The sequence below is a fragment of the Lactuca sativa genome, chromosome 5 (assembly GCF_002870075.4).
Source record: "Lactuca sativa cultivar Salinas chromosome 5, Lsat_Salinas_v11, whole genome shotgun sequence".
NCBI lineage: Eukaryota > Viridiplantae > Streptophyta > Magnoliopsida > Asterales > Asteraceae > Lactuca > Lactuca sativa.
In genome coordinates, this window is record NC_056627.2 from 218,665,054 (window position 1) to 218,684,614 (window position 19,561).

The 19,561-nt window shown below is 37.3% G+C and overlaps 1 protein-coding gene across 1 annotated transcript; it reads left to right on the plus strand.

Annotated features, from left to right (window-relative positions):
* Positions 1-18,418: 18,418 nt before the first annotated feature.
* On the plus strand, positions 18,419-19,213 carry LOC111885251 (uncharacterized). Its single transcript, XM_023881523.1, has 2 exons — positions 18,419-18,850; positions 18,989-19,213. The coding sequence occupies exons 1-2, from the start codon at positions 18,419-18,421 to the stop codon at positions 19,211-19,213; spliced, it is 657 nt and encodes a 218-aa protein (XP_023737291.1).
* Positions 19,214-19,561: the final 348 nt, after the last annotated feature.

Consider the following 19,561-nt stretch of genomic DNA (forward strand, 5'->3'; position numbering starts at 1 on the left):
CTAAAAACGAGTTTTGGAACAAAAAAGGTGAAAAACGTCGTTTTTTTGCGATCTAAAGCAGTGTTCACGGCCATTGAAGGGTTCACAGCCGAAGGAGGGTTCTCGGCCAAAGAAGCGTTTGCAGCTAGGGTTTCTCAGCGGCGGCTGTAATCACAAATTAGGGTTTCTTGGACAGTTCACGGTCGATGGTTCACTGTCCTCGGTGTATGACCAGCCTCACACGATCATGGTCCTAGCATTCACGACTCAGCAGTTTGCAGCCCTCGAGTTCACGGTCTTTTCACGATCACGGTCCTCGCACGTTCACGATCAGCTTCATTTGCGGCCCTCATTCTCGGCCCAGCAGGTGTGCGGTCTTCACTAGTCAGCAGCCTCGTGTGCACAGATTCCCTTTGCAACTTTCTTATTAAAAGAATTGGAGTTGCTAGGAATTGAACCCGGGTGCACTCCCTTTTCAACCCACACCTCTTACCATCTCATCTAGCAGGCTTCGTGATACTTCCCTTCCTTTTTAAATTCAAGTATCTTATTTTCGCTTCCAGTTTCTCAAATTTCACACTTTTTGCCCAAAATTAAATTCTTTAAATCTTAAATTTCCATTTTCAACCCAAGTTTTTAACTTTTAATATTTTAATTTCTAAATTGACTTTTGACCTAAAATTTTAACTTTGACCTTCAAGATTGACCTTTGACTTTAAACTTTGACTTTCTCATTTAACCTTTACATTTTTAAATTTAGTTTTTCGGTTTGACTTGGAAGTTTAATTTTTTTTTCAAAATTTGACTTTTAAGGTTGACTTTTGAGTTTTTAAGTCAAAGGGTATTTTTGATAAAAATGAGTTCCTCAAACATCCCGGTCACTGAAGTTTCATGTTCTAAATCTGGTGAAACTACTATTAAATTTCTTCATGAACAAATTTAGTTACTAAAAAGGGAAAATGAGGACCTTCAATATGAAGGATATACCCTTAGTAAAGGCCAAAGACCTTTAAAAGAAAAATTAGAGATCAAGACTCAGGACTTTAGAAAACTTCATGAAGATTATAGCAATAAGTGTGAGTGCTAAAATTTTATCGAGAAAGAGCTTGCCACTGTAACTGCCGAACTTGATGCATTAAAAGCAAAATATAAAGATGTTGGAATCAACTTTAAGAAGTTTTATGTGTCAAGTGAGGTAGTTGTGTCCATGATTGAAAATTGTTTGAAATTTAAAGATAACCAACAAAAGGGTCTAGGTTATGATAGTGTTCTGCCTCCATTCAATCATAATTACACTGGTGTCCTTTTGACTCAGGAGGAGATAGACCAAGAACCATTTATCGTGCTTGGTAAACTAGCGGCACAGGTCACAAAAAGTAGTGCTAGGGAAATAGATACTAACATTTTTACTTCCCATGCACATTTATCTCTAAGTCAAGGAAAGTAGGAGTCTAGAAAGAATAGTGATAATAATTGTGTTTCAAAATATGATGTTTTTGTTTCTGACTCGTAAACTAGTGTTTTGTGTTGTAATGATACTATGACAAAGTCTGATGACTCAAATTTCTTTGATATGTTTGATGATCTGTTTAATAATTCTGATGTTCCTGTTAAGAGCACATCCACTCCATCCTCACCAGTCACACAACCTGATTCTTGCACATGTACTTGTGGAAACAATAAGAGACAAGGCAAGGGCACGCCACCAGGAGCAGGAACAAACAACTTCCCAGTGAAGAAAAAGACATGTTTTCAGTGTGGAACACATGGACACATTGCCAGAAATTGTCCAAATCACGCATACGTTCCTTATTACACACAAGGATGGCGGAACGCGCCAAGAGGGACATACTCCAAAGGAAATCATTCAAGATCATAATCGCGAAATGGCGAATGGAATGCCAAGAAGACCAAGAAATCAAATCCCAACGACAAGAAGGTTATGTCGGAAAAGAAGTCCAATCCAAGAGATGCTCCGGTGAAACCAAGACTGGTTAGGTCAAAGTCATCTCGGCGATCGACTTCAAGTTTCAAAGCCAGTGCTAAGGCACCCAACCGAGCAAGCAAGAAATGGGTTAAACCTGACTATAGATGGGTTTCGAAGGTTCAGTCTCCAAAATCTTCTAATGACTCTAATATTTCTACATATTATGTCTGTGATAATTAGGATATGTCTTGGGAGAGAGTTCCTTGCATTGATGACAAAGGTCAACCCAGTTTCAAAATGGACTGGGTTCCAAAGACCAACTGATTTCGCTCTGTGTCGGAGCATCTATTGAGGCATATCATCAGACTTCGGTTTGTTGATAGTAGTTGTTCCAGGCACATGATAGGAGGCATTTCTCAACTATACAACACTCAAAACTTTGTTTGAGAGTATGTGTCCTTTGTAGGAAAGAAAGGAAGGGATCACACATGGGGTTAATGCTTAATGACATGAAGAATTTTTAGATCTATTCTGATATTATGCGTTCTATTCTCGGACCTTCTGAATGCAAATTTAATATGTGACTTACGGTTTGAGTTTTCTTTTCGATACTCCTGAGTTTATCTTACACTGATTCGTTTTTAAGAAAATATTTTATTTTCTTATAGTTTTTCGTTTGTAGGTATTATTTGGGAGGTGATATCAAGAGAGTGATAACGAGAAGCCTAAACCAACGTAAGGTACCGAATCTGAATTGTCTACACGCTATGTTTAATGTGCTGGTAGGCACGAATGATTTAACAGTGTGGATTTATATAGGATTGTTTGGACTGACCATACGACACTCGGGTAGATTGAGCAGTAAGATAAACACAGGAACCCACGGGATAAACTAAATTAATACGCATCTAGAACTGTGGCTTAACTTTTCCTTGGTCTACAGACTTATGTCCCTAATTCTGGTTCTGATAGGGCGACTGGGGGGTTCTGTTAAAGTAGGTTAGTAGGAAATTATTTTATTGCATTCTATCTGTCAGTCATATGTTGCATCCTCTGCGTGATTAGAAGAGATCCGACCTGGAATGCAACATATGCAACTCTATTTCTATGCATCTTCTTTATTTGTGCAATTTTTCCTATCTGTGAGCCATATGATGTCTCTACTGCGTGATTGAAATGATCCGACCTGGAACACAACATATGCAACATTCTACCTCGCAATCCCTCTATCTTAGTTAGCCATATGTTGTCCCATCCGCATGATTGAAAGAGATCCGACCTAGGACACAACATATGCACCTATTTCTAAACCTGACTTCCTCCTTAATAATTGTCTATTCACCTAAAGTAAGACGTTCTTTGGAAGTTCTTGATAATCACGGTATATCGGGAAGTGGGGAACATGTTCTAGTGCAACTAAAATTGAACCATTTAAGAGGTTATCTATAGATCTCACTGCTTAATCTAAGTGGACAACAATACCCGTGGTCGTCGTCAACTAAATGGTTTATTTAGAAAAGTTTGTCAATATTTTTCTTGTTTAAGTGGACCACAATACCGACAATTGATCAAATCTATTCATGAAGGTGAAGGTATTAATAAACAAAGATAAGACTGTCTCACAACTTTGATCCCAATTATTTTTGTTTTTTTGTTAAGTTTGTTCATAGTATTAAAAAAAATCAAAAATCAAACAAAAATCAAAAAATCAAAAAAAATCTAAAAATACTTTTGTTTATGTTTTATTTTTTTCAAAAAATTAAAAAAAATCAAAAAATATTGTGTGCTAAGTTTTCTTTTAGTTTTTTTTTGTCTTGAAAAATAAATTGAGAAGTAGATGATACTCATGGAGACTGTATCGACATTTTCTGAGCCAAGGTGTAACATACCATTTAATTAAATAAATACGTAGATAAAGATTTATTAATGAATAATAGCCCTAAAATAAATATTATTTAGCAGGGGATGGTATGGGGAAGCCAATTGATATAATTTAGGATTTTGGGGGTTAAATGTGTATGTTCTGGATTTAAACTGAAAAGTGTTTCAGAAGTCAGGGTGTATTTGGTAAGTTTTGGACCCCAAATGGTAATGAATTTAGGGAATGAGGGGTTAAAAGGGAAGAAGATCCGGTGAGGAAGGACTGATCTTGTATAAGTTTAAAAGTTTGAAGGGGGGACGCGGGTTATACCCGGTGCTTGTTCCATTTCCCTGTTACATTGCACACCCTAACCCTAGGGCTGGAGACTTCAAGCGCCATGTGAGACGTCCCGGCCGCCACTCTCCACGCTTCGTTCGTCATCCCGATTAGACCAGACGTTGTCGCCATTAATCCGTCACCGAGACGCCATCGTGAACTCGCAGAACATCGCATGGTCGTCAGAGCTGTGAGGCACGATCGTGGTCGTCATTCGTCAGTAAGGACGCAGCGTCGATTCTCTAGTATGATGCTCCCTTCCCTCTGCTTATTCCGTCGTTGTGCCGCCGTCTCCATCGCAACTTTGAGTAGCAGCCGCATCAAATCTTCTTCTCCTCCGACTGCCTTATGCCGCTATGAGGGTGGTTATGTGCAGGTATGGTTCTTTCAATGTTGGATTGTGATTTAGCACGTTAGGTTGTGTTGGGGGTATTGTAAGCAATTTTTTGGACCCGTAAAATCCTCCACCACCACCTCAAGGTGGTGGCTGCCACCTATTTCTGCCTTCTGCCGCCCTTTTGCCGCCACCAGCCACCTAGGGAGGTGGCTGTGTGCGTGTGTATTTTATGTGTGGGATTTTTATGCACTCTTTGGGCAAGAACCACCACCACCACCATTGGAAAAGGTGGTTGCCGCCAACCTGCCGCCGTGAGCAGCCGCCAACCACCACTGCCCGAAGTGAATGTGGGTGGTGCCTGGTCTAATGGAACCCTAATTGGCCCAATTGCTTATTATTGGACTGGGTTGGCTAATGTTTGGGCTAGAAACCCTAATTATGGTTTAGAAAACTCTAATTTTGGGTTTGTTGGTTTGGGCCTATTGGGATCCGCGTTTGGTTCACTAGACTGAAGTTATGGTTCGTGCCGATTCCATTGTATGATGGCTTAGTGCAATAATGGACTTAATGGGTAAAGTCCTTAATGGGTTAAGTGAGAACACTTAACCCTAATCGTCATTACATTTGGAAACCCTAATTTTTCTTGGGCCTTGAATTTAGCCTTCTATTGGGCTTTGATGATTGGGCTATTATTGATGGGCCATCCAAGAACAATCATGTGGACTAGAGTATTTAAATGGGCTTTGGGCTAAGGCCCATATGAGGGTTTAGGCTCAATTTGGAAAATTGGGCAATAGTTGGGCAATTAGTGGACTTTTGTGGACCCATTTAGTATTGGGCCTTGGTGGGCCCATTGGGCTTAGGTTGTTTATGAACTGGGTTGGTGAACCATATTTAGACCTAATATGTGGAGGTATGGTCTTAGATCCTCATGAGGTTAGTTATGGGTTTGGCTTAGTGTTAGAGGCTGGAGTCCGGAGTACAGCAACAACAACATTTATAGGATCTTTCTGCTACGCGCGGTGAGTCTTCTCACTGTACTTACCCGTGTGGTAATTTTTGTGTGATCGGAGGGTCTTATTCGTGTTTTTGACCGGAGGGTCTTAATTACATTATTGACCGGAGGGTCTTAGTACATTGTAGACCGAAGGGTCGTAGTACATTATCGACCGGAGGGTCTTATTTGTGTATAATGTGTTATGTGTTATCGTGCATACTGTCTTTGTGACTTATGTTGTTATAGTAATCTGTGTATATGTTGATCTTATGTGCTTACTTGAGTTGTGCATTTATCTGTGTGATATATGTATGCTATATTATGTGATATTGAGACCGGACCGGAGGGTCCAACGACCTGTGAGACCGGAGGGTCCTCACTGAGACCAGACCGGAGGGTCCAACGAGCTGTGAGACCAAAGGGTCCTCACTAAGACCAGACCAAAGGGTCCAACGAGCTATGGGACTGTAGGGTCCCATTGAGACACATAGACCAGAGGGTCTTACCGTGTTATAGCCTCGAGTGGCTAATGTGTTGTATGTGGTATTTTGGGAAAACTCATTAAGCTTCGTGCTTATCGTGTTATGTGTTTCAGGTACTTCTCATGATCACGGGAAGGCGACGGATCGATTGTACACACAAGATAAAGAGTTATGTTTTGGAGGATCCTGGATTATTAATCAAACAATTATGGATTTGTGATTTGTTAATTTGATAATTGGGATTTTTGTGAAATGTATTTATGAGAATTTTTGTGATTTAAAAATGAAAATTTTGTACAAAAATGAGTAGTGTTACAAGTTAGTATTAGAGCCTTGGTTTGAATGATTCAGATGTGCTCTCGGGTATCTCTAAACTCAAACTGAGGATTTGAGAAAATTTTCTAAAGAGAAATGATTTTTTAAAACGAGTAAGAGTTTTAAAGAGAAAATGAGATGGAGTAGTGTGTACAATCAGCCAGAGCCCGAATGGTGATTTCCCAATATACCATTACTTGTTTGTATCATGAGATGGTTATGAGATATTTGAGCTGCATGCTAGATGACAGGCTAGGTATTTTAGAATTTAGGGCTAGAGTTTCCTGATTCTTGATGCCTTAGCTTTGGGGATGTTACTGATTGATATTATATGCTATTCGCTTTGTATGTGCTGAGTAGAAGTGCCTAGCAAGAATCTTTTAGGGAGAGTCTTGAGTCGAGGTGTAATCTAGGAGAGATACCTAGACGATCATTTGACAAATCTACTGACAGAGCAGATAGGGATCCACGAGAGGTAAGATTGCCAGAATTCGGTGATGTCTTTTGAGTATTAAGAACAGCGAGTGGAGTGGTATGTAAAAAGGGTTTCATGTGCTGGTTATTCGATGCCCGAATGCTGCTTGCTTTGTGCTTCGTGGAACTCTCGAATGATGGGAGTCAACTACTAAGTGAATATGACAATATTCAAGAGGTAGATGGTTGGCATCACGAGGAGTTCTTTAGAAGCTGATGGTAGAGAAGTCTGAGAACCTAGACAGTAATCCTAAACAGATGAGTACACTGTTTGGAGGTGAGTATTCACTAGAGAGTGAGCATAGGTAATGGGAATGGTGATCAAGAAGGTTGAGCAGTTACTTAGAAAATCCGGGACGCTCTGTATGGTAAGTATGGGTAGATGTGGCAGGTAGTATGGGCCCGTACTACTGAAAGTACAGGACCGATACTCGAAACAGTGAGAATTTTCGGAGGTTCTAAGTAGCAGGATGTGGAGACGTAACATGGTTCAGATACCAAGATCCGTAGCAAAGTGTGTTTTTGCCTTTATCAGTTACCCGGTTGTGATTATTCAGACTGGGAGTGGGTTTGGGAGATTGTGGGGCCAGAGGGCCATGATAGTTGAGCTTAAATGGAGTATACCCTAGGTGGGATATTTTGAGTTTAGATCTCGAGGGTTTTGACTGGTGAGGTGATGCATTATGGAGGATTGCAGTTTGAGTTAAGTGGTTGGGAGATGGCCTGTGATGTCGAGGTCCTATTTTGATTATTATATTATTCCTTTTACCGATTTTGAGAGGATGGGTGAGTGAGTTTTGACGTCAGAGATTAGAAAAAACCCTGTGGGGCACCAGGGAGTAGCGATACTGGCTCCAAGAGTATTTTGTTGTGTGAGAGAATTGAGTTTCATTCTTATGCCGGAAAGGATATTGGTGCGTACTGTGACTAGCGAGGCCTCGAGTATGCTTTGTTTGAGTTTGGTGAGTTGTATATCAACAATTGTTTCCGGAATACGAGAGGAGTATATCGAGTTGTTGGTTTTCGTGGCGATCCAGCGAATCGACTATGAGAGTGAGGTCTTTCGTGCTATGGCGATCCTTACAGTGAGGTGACGAATGAGGTTTTATGGAGGAAGTGCTAATCCAGGACTGTCAGAATAATTGCATGTACAACCAGACAAGGTTTTGGGTGACTGGAGACAATCATATTGGGAAGTTCTGAGGATTTTGTTTGAGAATCGGGATGTATGGAATCGCTTGGTCTTCTTGAAAGGTCATCGAGTATTGAGTAGTGCGTTCCAAGAGTCAAGTGTGGTGTATATGGTGAAATTAGTCTTTGAAGTAGACTGTTGATATGTCAACTGGTGGTGGTTGAACCTTGAGTAGGGGAGGAATGGGTATTCTGTTGAGAGCATCAACAATCTGTTCACATTGCGGTTAGAAGATTTGGTTATGGGGATCTGTGGTACAGACATATGAGACTTTGGTTATTGGGGGGCAAGGCAAGGTGCAGAGTGAGACGATGCATATTGTACGTGTTCAGGAAAGAATGAGTCTATCCAGGGTGAATAGTTGTGCGTCAGGGATCTTATTGTGGTTAGAGACTCTTCAGGGTTGTAATGGTTGACTTCGAGGCGGTTGGTTTGTTGAGGTCCAGTTCCAATCGACGAGATTTGCTAGTTCTATGAATAGATTGTTATCTATACTCCGGGAGGAGCGACAATCGATTTGTCAATTAGTTTCAGAGTCAGTCTGTGTAGTTTCGTATGGGATTTGATCAGTAAGAGGATGGAGTTTGAGAGGGTCGTTAGTGTGTTCTCTATCATTGACAGTTCCTCCTTCTTTCAATTTGTGAGTGGAGTATTTCGAGGCTGCGAGTTGTGCGAGAGGAAGATCAATGGTCGTAGCAAGACATTATGAGATTCTGTGATGATGTAACGCGGTATCCGAGTATGATGCCGTGATTGGAAGATCAGTGATTGAGGCAAGCAAGTGTGAGCTTCTATGATGGTGTATCGGGGTATTCGAGTATGATGCTCTAAGTCGTTGGATTATTTTAAGACTCGAGTTTATGAGATGGCAAGTGGAGTATCGAGTAACTATTGTTCCAGAGGGAACCCATCAACTAATTTTCATCATTCGGGGATGGTTCAAGAAGGTGAACTGTATCGAGAAAAGGTGCGTTGTTGCGACAATTGTCGTCAGGAATGGGTGGGTGCACATGTCCATGATGGATCGCGGAGCATGAGTTCAATGAGCGCAATATGGTGATGGATTAATAATGAGATTGTGGGTGGTAAGAGAGTGGAAGGATCCAGGTGAGAGTAATCACTTTGTAATATCAGGGAAAAACCATGGGGAGAGCCCATGGCGAGTGAGAGGGTCGTAGCATTCACGAGTAAGTGAATATGTGATGTAATCCTGCAGGGAGTCGTAGCATTCACGAGTGAGTGAGTAAGTGATGTAAGCATGCGGGGAGTCGTAGCATTCATGAGTGAGTGAGTAAGTGATGTAAGCATGCGGGGAGCTGTAGCATTCACGAGTGAGTGAGTAAGTGATGTTAGTCTGCGGGAAGCTGTAGCATTCACGAGTTAGTGTGAGAACATCTTAAGACTATGGGAATCTGTAGCATTCCCTATTTAGACCATTACACAGAGGATTTCTTAGGCTTAAGTAGCCTTAACGACTGAGTCTTCGAGAACCTGGTGGCCGAACCAGGAACGAGACTGGGGTCTCCATGATGGTAGGGATCCATTATATCTCAAATTGGGAACAGGTTGTCATAATTCGGAAGGAATTGGAGAGTAATGTACGCGGAGATTCTCAGATCATCGATCGTGGGCTGAGTATCAAATTGGATATGAGTGATTCTAATTCTGCTGTCGAATAAGACTCGTGAGTTGGGGTTTGGCCCTATTGGCGTATAGGATAGATAAGTCGAGATTCTAGATTGCTTCTGGATTTCATTTTGATTGGTTATGGTTGGCATTTGATGATCTAGACCTGGGAGGGTCGGTTTGTTTGGGTTGAGCAAGACCGCAACACGCAAGGAGTTAGTGAGTGTTAGACGATAAAGATCGGAAATGAGGCATGACTACAGATCAGTTGTAAAATAGCTTGGAGTAAAGCGAACTTAGCAGTTTCTTGGTCATCTGGTTGGTTGAGATAGCTCTGTCTGATTGGACGGTTGGGTTTATGCTCTGGGAAGGAATTGTAAGGAATGATTTCGAGGACGAAACCTAATTTAAGTGGGGGAGAATTGTAACATCCAATTTAATTAAATAAATATGTAGACAAAGATTTATTAATGAATAATAGCCCTAAAATAAATATTATTTAGCGAGGGTTGGTATGGGGAAGCTAATTGATATAATTTTGGATTTTGGGGGTTAAATGTGTGTGTTCTGGATATAAACTGAAAAGGGTTTTAGAAGTCAGCGTGTATTTGGTAAGTTTTGGACCCCAAATGGTAATGAATTTAGGGAATGAGGGGTTAAAAGGGAAATTTTGGATTAAAGTTGAAGAAGATCCGGTGAGGAGGGACTGATCTTGTACAAGTTTAAAAGTTTGAAGAGGGACGTGGGTTATACCCGGTGCTTGTTCCATTTCCCTATTACATTTCATACCCTAACCATAGGGCTCGAGACTTTCAGTCGCCATGTGAGACGTCTCAGCTGCCACCCTCCATGCTTTGTTCGTCATCCCAATTAGACCAGTTGTTGTCGCCGTTAATCCGCCACCGGGACTCCATCGTGAACTCGCTGAACATCGCATGGTCACCGAAGCTGTGAAGCATGATCGTGGTTGTCATTCGTCAGTAAGGACTTAGCGCCGATTCTCTACTATGATGCTCCCTTCCCTCCGCTTATTCCGTCGTTGTGCCGCCGTCGTCATCACTACTTCGAGCAGCAACCACAACGGATCTTCTTCTCCTCCGACTGCCTTATGCCGCCATGAGGGTGGTCGTGTGCAAGTATGGTTCTTTCAACGTTGGATTGTGATTTAGCACGCTGGGTTGTGTCGGGGGTATTGTAAGTGAGTTTTTGGACAAGAAAAACCCTCCATCACCACCTCAAGGTGGTGGCTACCACCCATTTCTGCCTTCTGCCGCCCTTTTGCCGCCACCAGCCACCGTGGGAGGTGGCTGTGTCCGTGTGTATTTTATGTGTGAGATTTTTATGCACTCTTTCGGGTAAGAACCACCACTACAACCATTGGAAAAGGTGGCTGTTGCCATGAGCCGGCGCCGACCACCACTGCCCGAGGTGGTTGTGGGTGGTGCCCGATCTAATAGAACCCTAATTGGCCCAATTGCTTATTATTGGACTAGGCTGGCTTAGAAAACCCTAATTCTGGGTTTGAAGAAAGGCCCAAATGCTCAAGATGAAGTCATTCATTGAAGAATTATCATGTTCATCTTGAAGTTGTGAAAAAATTGAAGATTAATTCTAAAGCCAAGCTCCCAATGAAGATTAACAAAAAAAAAGCCAGCTACCTTTTTAGGGGGAGTTTGTTGGGTCAGTTAGAAAAGAAAGCTATAAACCAAGAGGGAGATTGTTAGGTCAAAAATATGGTTTATACTTTACTTTTCTAGGCGTTAATAGTTTTTGATCATGTAATATGGTTTTGCAGTTGTGTTTACGGCCATGATGTTGTGTTTACGACCGTGAACCTATTCACGGCCCATGTTCCATATAAATAGATATAAGGGTGAGGAGTGCATGTGTGAGAGTGTACGACTATAGGTGTATTACTCATGGCGGTTCAAAATTAGATAGATATATCTTCAAAAACACCCTACTATAAAATGATGGGTTTGACCTATGATAATGAGTTTTCATAGGTTATAGTCGCTACAATTGAGTGAAAGGATAACTTATTTTTCCTCTCATGTTCTTCAAAGAAAACTGACACTAAATGTCTATATTGACGGGTTTTTTACGTGGATATAGCCCAATTTTGTACTAGTATTACTGCTTTGTTATTAGAAGCTTAGTTTCTGATAATCGATCTTTTAGAAGAATAAGAGAACTAATTCTTAGTGGGTTGGTATAAAATATTCTAAGCGAGCATAGAGAATTCAATAAATATGTATCTATGAGATTTTAGGTATTGAATCTTTAATCTAACATAGACTTTAAATCCACAAAATATTAAGTAAGATAAGGGTGGAGCCTATCTATGATAAATCTTAAATCCACAAAATATATACATAACTATTTAGTAACAAATATATAATACACATATTATAAAATTTATTTTTTGCACGGTATAAGTATTTTATGTAATATATTGATTTAAAACATTGGCACTATGATTATGATAGCTTGTTATGGCCCTCCTCCCACATGTTCATATATTTGTATTATTGACTTGGGATATTGATTGATTCAATCACCTTTTTATGACTTTAAAAAAAGTTGGGTGTATTTATATACTCAATTTTCATGTTATAACAAACATTAGGAATATTATTATAGATGACCGTAAAGTAGTGGGTACATGCCAATGCTGCTTAATTGCATCTTTTCCTGTGGAGAATGATAATGATGTTCGTGTGGGCCTAGTATCTCATTATAAGTCTCAATTATCAATTTCCATATAAAGATATAAAAATTTTGTTGCTTTAAATAACAAAATAATAATGATACCAGTGTGTTTAGCATATAGGTTTCGAGAGTTTTCGGCTTCTTCTATCTTTAAAAAAAAATCAAAAAAAAAAAAAATAAATAAAAAAAAAAACATAGTTAGACAATAAAAACTTTTAATTTTTATTTTCATCAAAAAATCTTTTAATCTAAAAATAACTTTAAATAACATTTAACAAAAAAAACTTCTATATACATGGTAACAAATTTAAAAGATTACACTTAAAAATATATTTATATATTTACTTTTTTTAAACAATATATTTTTATGTAATTTTATAAATTTCAAAAAGGTTTATATCTATTTTTTACGGAATATTTATATATAAATAAAAACTACAGTTTTCAGTTAGTAGCTAATGACTACTAGCTTCTAACTATCAGTTATCATTTTTCAGCTAGTTTTGTTAAAAATATACAACTCATTGGATTTAACATGAAACGTTTTGTCTCTAAATATCCATATTCTTCGAACTTTATGTATTTTAAAAAGACGGATGATGACAAAAAGGTTTTATCTAGATATATCAATTAATAACCCTAAGGCACAACATTAAAATGATTGTAAGTGGTTCATTGATGAGGGCTTTTTGTATAGTTTATATATCGTTAAAGTCGTTTTCACTCTCACTTTCTTATCGTTAAATAAAAACTAAAAGACACCGATGATAAGTTATCAACATTAGTATTCGTGATGAATCTTAGATGCTCGACATATAAAAAGGACAAACTACAATTTTCAGTTACATGCTAACAGATACTAACTTCCTACTATCAATTATCATCTTCTAGCTAATTTACCAAACATGTCCAACTCATTGGATTTAACATGAAGCTTTTTGTCTCTAGATATGCATATTATTTTAAATATATATTTATAACCCTAAGGCACAACATTAAGATCATGATGGTCTTTTCAGTATGGTTTATATATATATATATATATATATATATATATATATATATATATATATATATATATATATATATATAGAGAGAGAGAGAGAGAGAGAGAGAGAGAAAGAAAAGAGAAAGAGTTAGGTTCATATATCTTTAAAGCCGTTTTCACTGCCACTTTCTTATGGTTAAATAAAAAAAATGAAAGACGTCGATGATAAGGTATCAATATCAGTAATTGTGATGAATCTTAGATGCTCCACACTCAACAAAAACGCTTATTGTTAGAATATTTTTGAATACTTCTGTAAAACATCTATATTGAAATTAAACATAAAAAAAATTAAAAAAAAAAAAAGAAAGAAAAACAAAACTCTACAAAAACGCAAGAAGTTGTGAAAGATAATGATATAGAAAGTTTTCCAAGTGGATGACAAATCACAAGATGCCTTTTTAACTTGTTCATCTTTTTGGAGATATGCAAGCTTTTTAAAGCACCAGGCTTGCTTGTTTCCCTTTATCGTGTTTCCGTAGAAAGCAAAAAGGGGTTCAATCATCGCAACTTTCTAATATAAAGCATGGTATTGGGCAATTTGGGCACTCAGATATTTCTTAATTGGTTCACCTTCTCCCCATAGACGAGACTTAAAAATGCACTAAATATAAATAAATAAATAAATCACAATAAACACAATTTGTTATAAAATGATCCAAATATTATATCTTATGATTATACAAGTCAAGGATGTGAAATCCATTTTGTGGGATGTGTAATGTCTACGAAAAGGGTAAAACTACACAAGCATCCAAATGTGCGAAGAAATGTATAATTAGTTTATTTGGCATAGTGTTCGGAATAGGGTGACTAGTATTTGAGATTTGGTGTTATCGTTCTACTGTTGAGATATGTAGTTGTTTTGAAAGCATGCTCGAGAAATGTTTGTAGAAGAGATGAAGAACCAAAAGAGATAACGCTTTTTTAAATAAGGATTAAATTTTGACATTTGACAAACCATTATGTTATAGAGTGTATGGACAAGAAATTTTCAGATAAAACATGTAGGTTTTTGATTTCACAATTAAAATGTGTTTTGACCATGGTTAAAGAAATTAAATGTGGGGAGAACCTAAGATTTGTGGATAAAAAATAATTCAAACAAACTTTATGACATCATCATTAAATAAAACAAATAACCATTTCCATTAAAATAAATAAGATACAATAATTCAAAATGGTTTAGTAGATGAATTATTTAAATGAAATAAATGAAGTATGTGACTATTGCCAAATTGACATCGCCCACAAACTAAGGGGAGTTTATTTGTTGTAATATGAAGCTGGAATTTGAAACCGATATCGAAGAATTGACTCACGAGGATCCACAAGCATGAAGGTGTTGAAGGTGGTCAAAATGGACAACTATATATGGTCTAATTTTTTTATTATATTTTATATATATTTGATTTAAAAGTGAAAATTATAATAACGATAAATGCTACTTTTTAGCTCATTCTGAGCCTTTAAATATATTTAATCCATCAGGATCGATCATATCAACAAGTTGGTGTCAACCAATCAATATGGTGTGTATGCCCGATAAAGCCATGGAGGATGGTTGTCTAGGATGGTTGTCTATTTAAGAACAATAAGGATAACTAATAGAGACTATTGTTAACGTATCACGGAGGATTTTGGTGTTCCATAAAATCTCTTAGTAGAACAACATATAAATTGGTTATCAAAAGTCAATTTAGAAACACTTTGAAAGTTTTTTGTTAGTTTAGGAACAATATGTTAGGAACTTTCTTTAATAAAAATTGTCTTGTAGGACTAATCCCATATTGGAAACAATTGAGGGAAAAAAGTTATTCCTTAGAAGTGTTCGAGGGATTGGGGTTTACGTTGAAGATTTGGATATCATTTGGATCTTATGAGCATTTTCCGAACTGATATTTCTACCATATGTTTGGGTTGCAAGAAATTCAGCCTAGGATAGTCCACGAGGACACTTACAATTCTAGGCACAAAAATCGTAAGCCAAATTGCTAGAAGGATTCTCTGTTTATTTGAAGAAAAAGATAGCTAATAATTTTCGTATATCTCTTCTCAAAGAGAAGAGTCGTTTATATAATAAACGAGATTAGGGTTTCTCTTAGGGTTGTCGTCATGGGTTGCTTTGAAAACAAGTCAGAAAATCTGGATTTTAATGAGGATTTAGGGTTTCCATAACTAACGAATCCCGTTAGTTTACCATAACAACTCTCAAGAATATGAATTTCCCACTACGGTCCCATATGTGAATTTCGATCTTATACATACGCGCACTTCGCACAAACTCATACATATATTAGAGTAGATATTATGAAGTTCATTACCTCACATGTTAGTCTCAATTACATAAAATGACATGGTGACACTAAAATCACCAACAATAAACACTAGTTGATTATGAATACAATGGATGGGTTTCGATTGTGGTGTTAAGGTTAGCAATTTTTTTGTATTCCAATTTCGTTTGATTTATTTATATTACTTTGTTTGATTGTATGCTTCTATAATAACACATTAGGTACATACAATGTAGCTAAAGAAGATGAGCCAATATGTGAAATAAGAAGTTGATTACCATTACCCACTTGTAATATATTTAAACACTTGCAAACTATGTACTACATATACATTATACAAAGCCTAAAATCTTTATGATACAATGAAATATTAAAATGTAATATAATATATTGAATAACAAACATGATTATGTTTTGAATGTATGTATTACCAAACGAAAACACGTTTTAGCCACCAACGACTTTGACTTAGAAAAGAAGGGACAAGCTCTAATGGCAAAGAAAGCAATGGGACTGCTTAAAAAGGGTATAAATGGAATCTAGAAATGACTTGATATGAAAGTGGTGGTCTTGATGAGAGTTTGACATTCTTTAAAACATGTTTGCATACCCATTTAAGCATGGATCCACTTGTGATTTAAACCCGTGTCGACCCTTTTTGTGGGGCACCCCAACTATTTATGAAAGACTTTTACAAAATTATTTTCACGAGTTGAGCATGAGGTACTTTGGTGGGTAACAACAAGAAGGGTTAAATAGTTTGATAGAAATAATAATAATGAAATATTTATTTATTTTGATTTTATTTTTATTGTAGTATTGTATTTAGAAAACTATGTCAGATTACAAAAATTATTTAAATAGTTAACAAGAAAAATAACTGGAGGTATATGCACTATAAATGTGTAGATTTGAAGGAAAATGATTAAATTATAAAAGTTATAAGTAAAATATTTCATAGATATATAGAAAGAATAATTTATAAAAAAAAAAATGGTTATATACTTTGCCTGATTGCGTCCAGTCAAATAATTACAAAAAACAAAGGTTGGGGAATGAGGCCCAAACATAAAAGAAAAAGTGAGTCAGTGAAGCCCAATACTAGCCTAATACTAGCCCAGATACCCGAAAGTGTTTATTACTGTTTATTTTTGTTTTGTTGTCTTTTTTTAACAACAAAATGCATTAGAAAAAAAATAATAAATAAATAAATAAACACAAACCCAACGGGTAGCTAGAACAGTATAGGAGGATGAACAAAAGCAAAATATAAAAGTGAAGCTAAAAATACAAGGAAAGCTAAAACAAGATCTGAAAATAGGAAATGTTAGCACCAAGAAGATTTAGGCTGCGTTTCGTTACGGAAAATCCGTTTTTATTTTTTGTTTTTCGTTTTTCCTATTTATATTTCGTTTTCTATTTCCGCATTTCATTGGAAAATTTAGAAAACGCGTTTAGTTAAAACTTATTCATTTTCATTTTCAGTTTTAGAAAATTAGAAAACATGTTTAGATGTGTATTTTTCTATCGGTTTCAATTTTAGAAAACGGTAGGGTAGTAGTGGTAGGGTGGGTGTGGGGACAGTGGCGGTGGGGGCCAGCTGCGGGGGCAATGGTGGCGGTGGTGGTGGTGGTGATGGTGATGGTAGGTCGGTGATTGTCGTGGTAGCGATGTTGGTTTGATGCCCACCTTCCCTCCATTTGATTCTGAAGTAATCCTCTCTTGGGTTGAGGGGTAGAATATCTCTAATTATATGCCTTAAGGGAAGGGAGGTAATACAACCCTCGAATCAAATGTTGAAGTTTATCAAGATGCAGTAAATCAATTTGCCAAAAGTGATCCTATTTAGAATTTCCTTGATTTTTCGAATGATGATACAAATTTCTCTAGTTCAAAAGTTCAGGGGGAGTATCATCCTCAAATTTAAATTGTTCAGGGGGAGCAACACTACCCCATCATTGATGTTGGATCATCTATTGCACATGAACTTCGGAGAATACATATATGGACGAAAGATCATCCCCCCAATCAAGTGATCGGAAATTTGAATGTCGATGTTCAAACTTGCTATGCTATTGATATTCAAAATGAATGTCACTTCTATGCATTTATCTATATGGTTGAACCCAAATCCATCAAATAAGCCTTAGAACATTCTGATTGGATTACAACCATGTAGGAAGAGTTAGCTGAGTTTGACAGAAATAAAGTATGGACTCTTGCCCTCCTCGTTAGGATGCCTATAGTTTGAACTTGCTGGGTTTTTCGAAATAAACTCGATGAAGCAAGAGTAACCCTACGAAAATTGCAAGATAGGTGGCCAAACGATTCATGCAGATTGAAGGTCTAGATTATGACGAGACCTTTGCACTTGTTGCTTGTCTTGAAGCCATTCATATCTTTCTTGCATATGCAGCTCATAAGGCCTTCAAGGTTTACCATATAGATGTCAAAAGTGACTTCCTTAATGGTGAACTCGATAGTGAATTATATCTTCAACAGACTCCTGGTTTTGTTTATTTAGCTTATCCGAACTACTACTACAAGCTCCAAAAAGTTGTGTTTGGCCTTAAGCAATCTCATCGCGTTTGGTATGAGACTCTTACTTATTTTATGAAGCGATTTGATTTTCAAATAGGAGTTCTTGATCCTAACCTTTTCAGAAAAACCAATGGGAAACATCTCATGTTGGTCCAGATATATGTTGATGACATTATCTTTGAATCAACCGATCTGAAAAGGATTGCTAACTTTGCCAAGTTGATGGCTAGCCGATTTCAGTGAGCATGAATCATGAGTTAAGTTTCTTCCTTGGATTGCAAGTCAAATAAACAAATGGAGGAATCTTTATTCACTAAAAGAAACACATTTTACGAACTTCTAAAGAAATATTCAGTGGACACCTATGCATCTGCAAAGGTTCCAATGGGATTTGGAAACAATATCTTTTCTGACCCATCTGGTGAAGCCATTGATCAAAAGAAGTATAGAGGAATGATCAGATCAATGTTGCACCTTACTGCAAGTCACCTAAACATCATGTTCTCAACATGCGTATGTGCTACATTACAGGCTAATCGGAAAATGTCTTGCCTCTTGGATGTGAATCATATTTTTTGGTATCTCAAAGGAACAAAGAGCCTCGGAATTTGGTATCCTACACATGAAAGCTTTTTGTTGCAAACTTATTCAGATTCTAAATATGGTAGCCTACAAATTGATCGAAAGAGCGCATCTGGTGCATGTCAATTCCTAGGTGGAAAGTTGGTTAGTTGGTTGTCTAAGAAGTAGAATTGCATCGCACTTTCAACAACCGGATCCAAATATATCGATGTTGCCAGTTATACATCTCGTGTTCTCTGTACATAATCATATCTTTTAGATTATGGTTTCTGATTTCAATAGATTCCGATCTACTGCGGTTCTCAAAGTGTCATCGTAATTTCTCATAATCTGATCCAACACTCCATGACCAAGCATATTGATATTCAGTACCATTTTATTAAAGATCATGTTTTAAATGGTTACATTGATCTCATTTTTGTTCTAGTTGATGAAGAGATCGCTGATGTCTTCACCATGGCAATGAATGAGAGCAAATTCGATAGCTTTCTAAAAAAATGGGAATGATGTTGCCTGATCCTCAATTTTTCAAAGAAGTTTGCACTCTTTTATGGCACCATCGGAAAGTCAAATAATTCCGAGCTAAATCAATTTCTCTTCGGAAATATTTCTTCTAGGAAAATAAAGGATCATTATATGACTTTATGTCTAACCTTTCTTCTAGTCTTAATCTCTTTCAGGTTATTATGTTGTATTCAAGCCAATCCATTCCAAAATCTCGTTTTTTAGTGATGTTGACAAGATCTTTATGAATATCTGAAATTTCACATTCCGATCTCTCCTTGATAAATTTGCCTTAGAATTCAAATCCAAAATTGTAATGTGATTTTGTTCCTCTCTTTTTTCAAGGTCTAA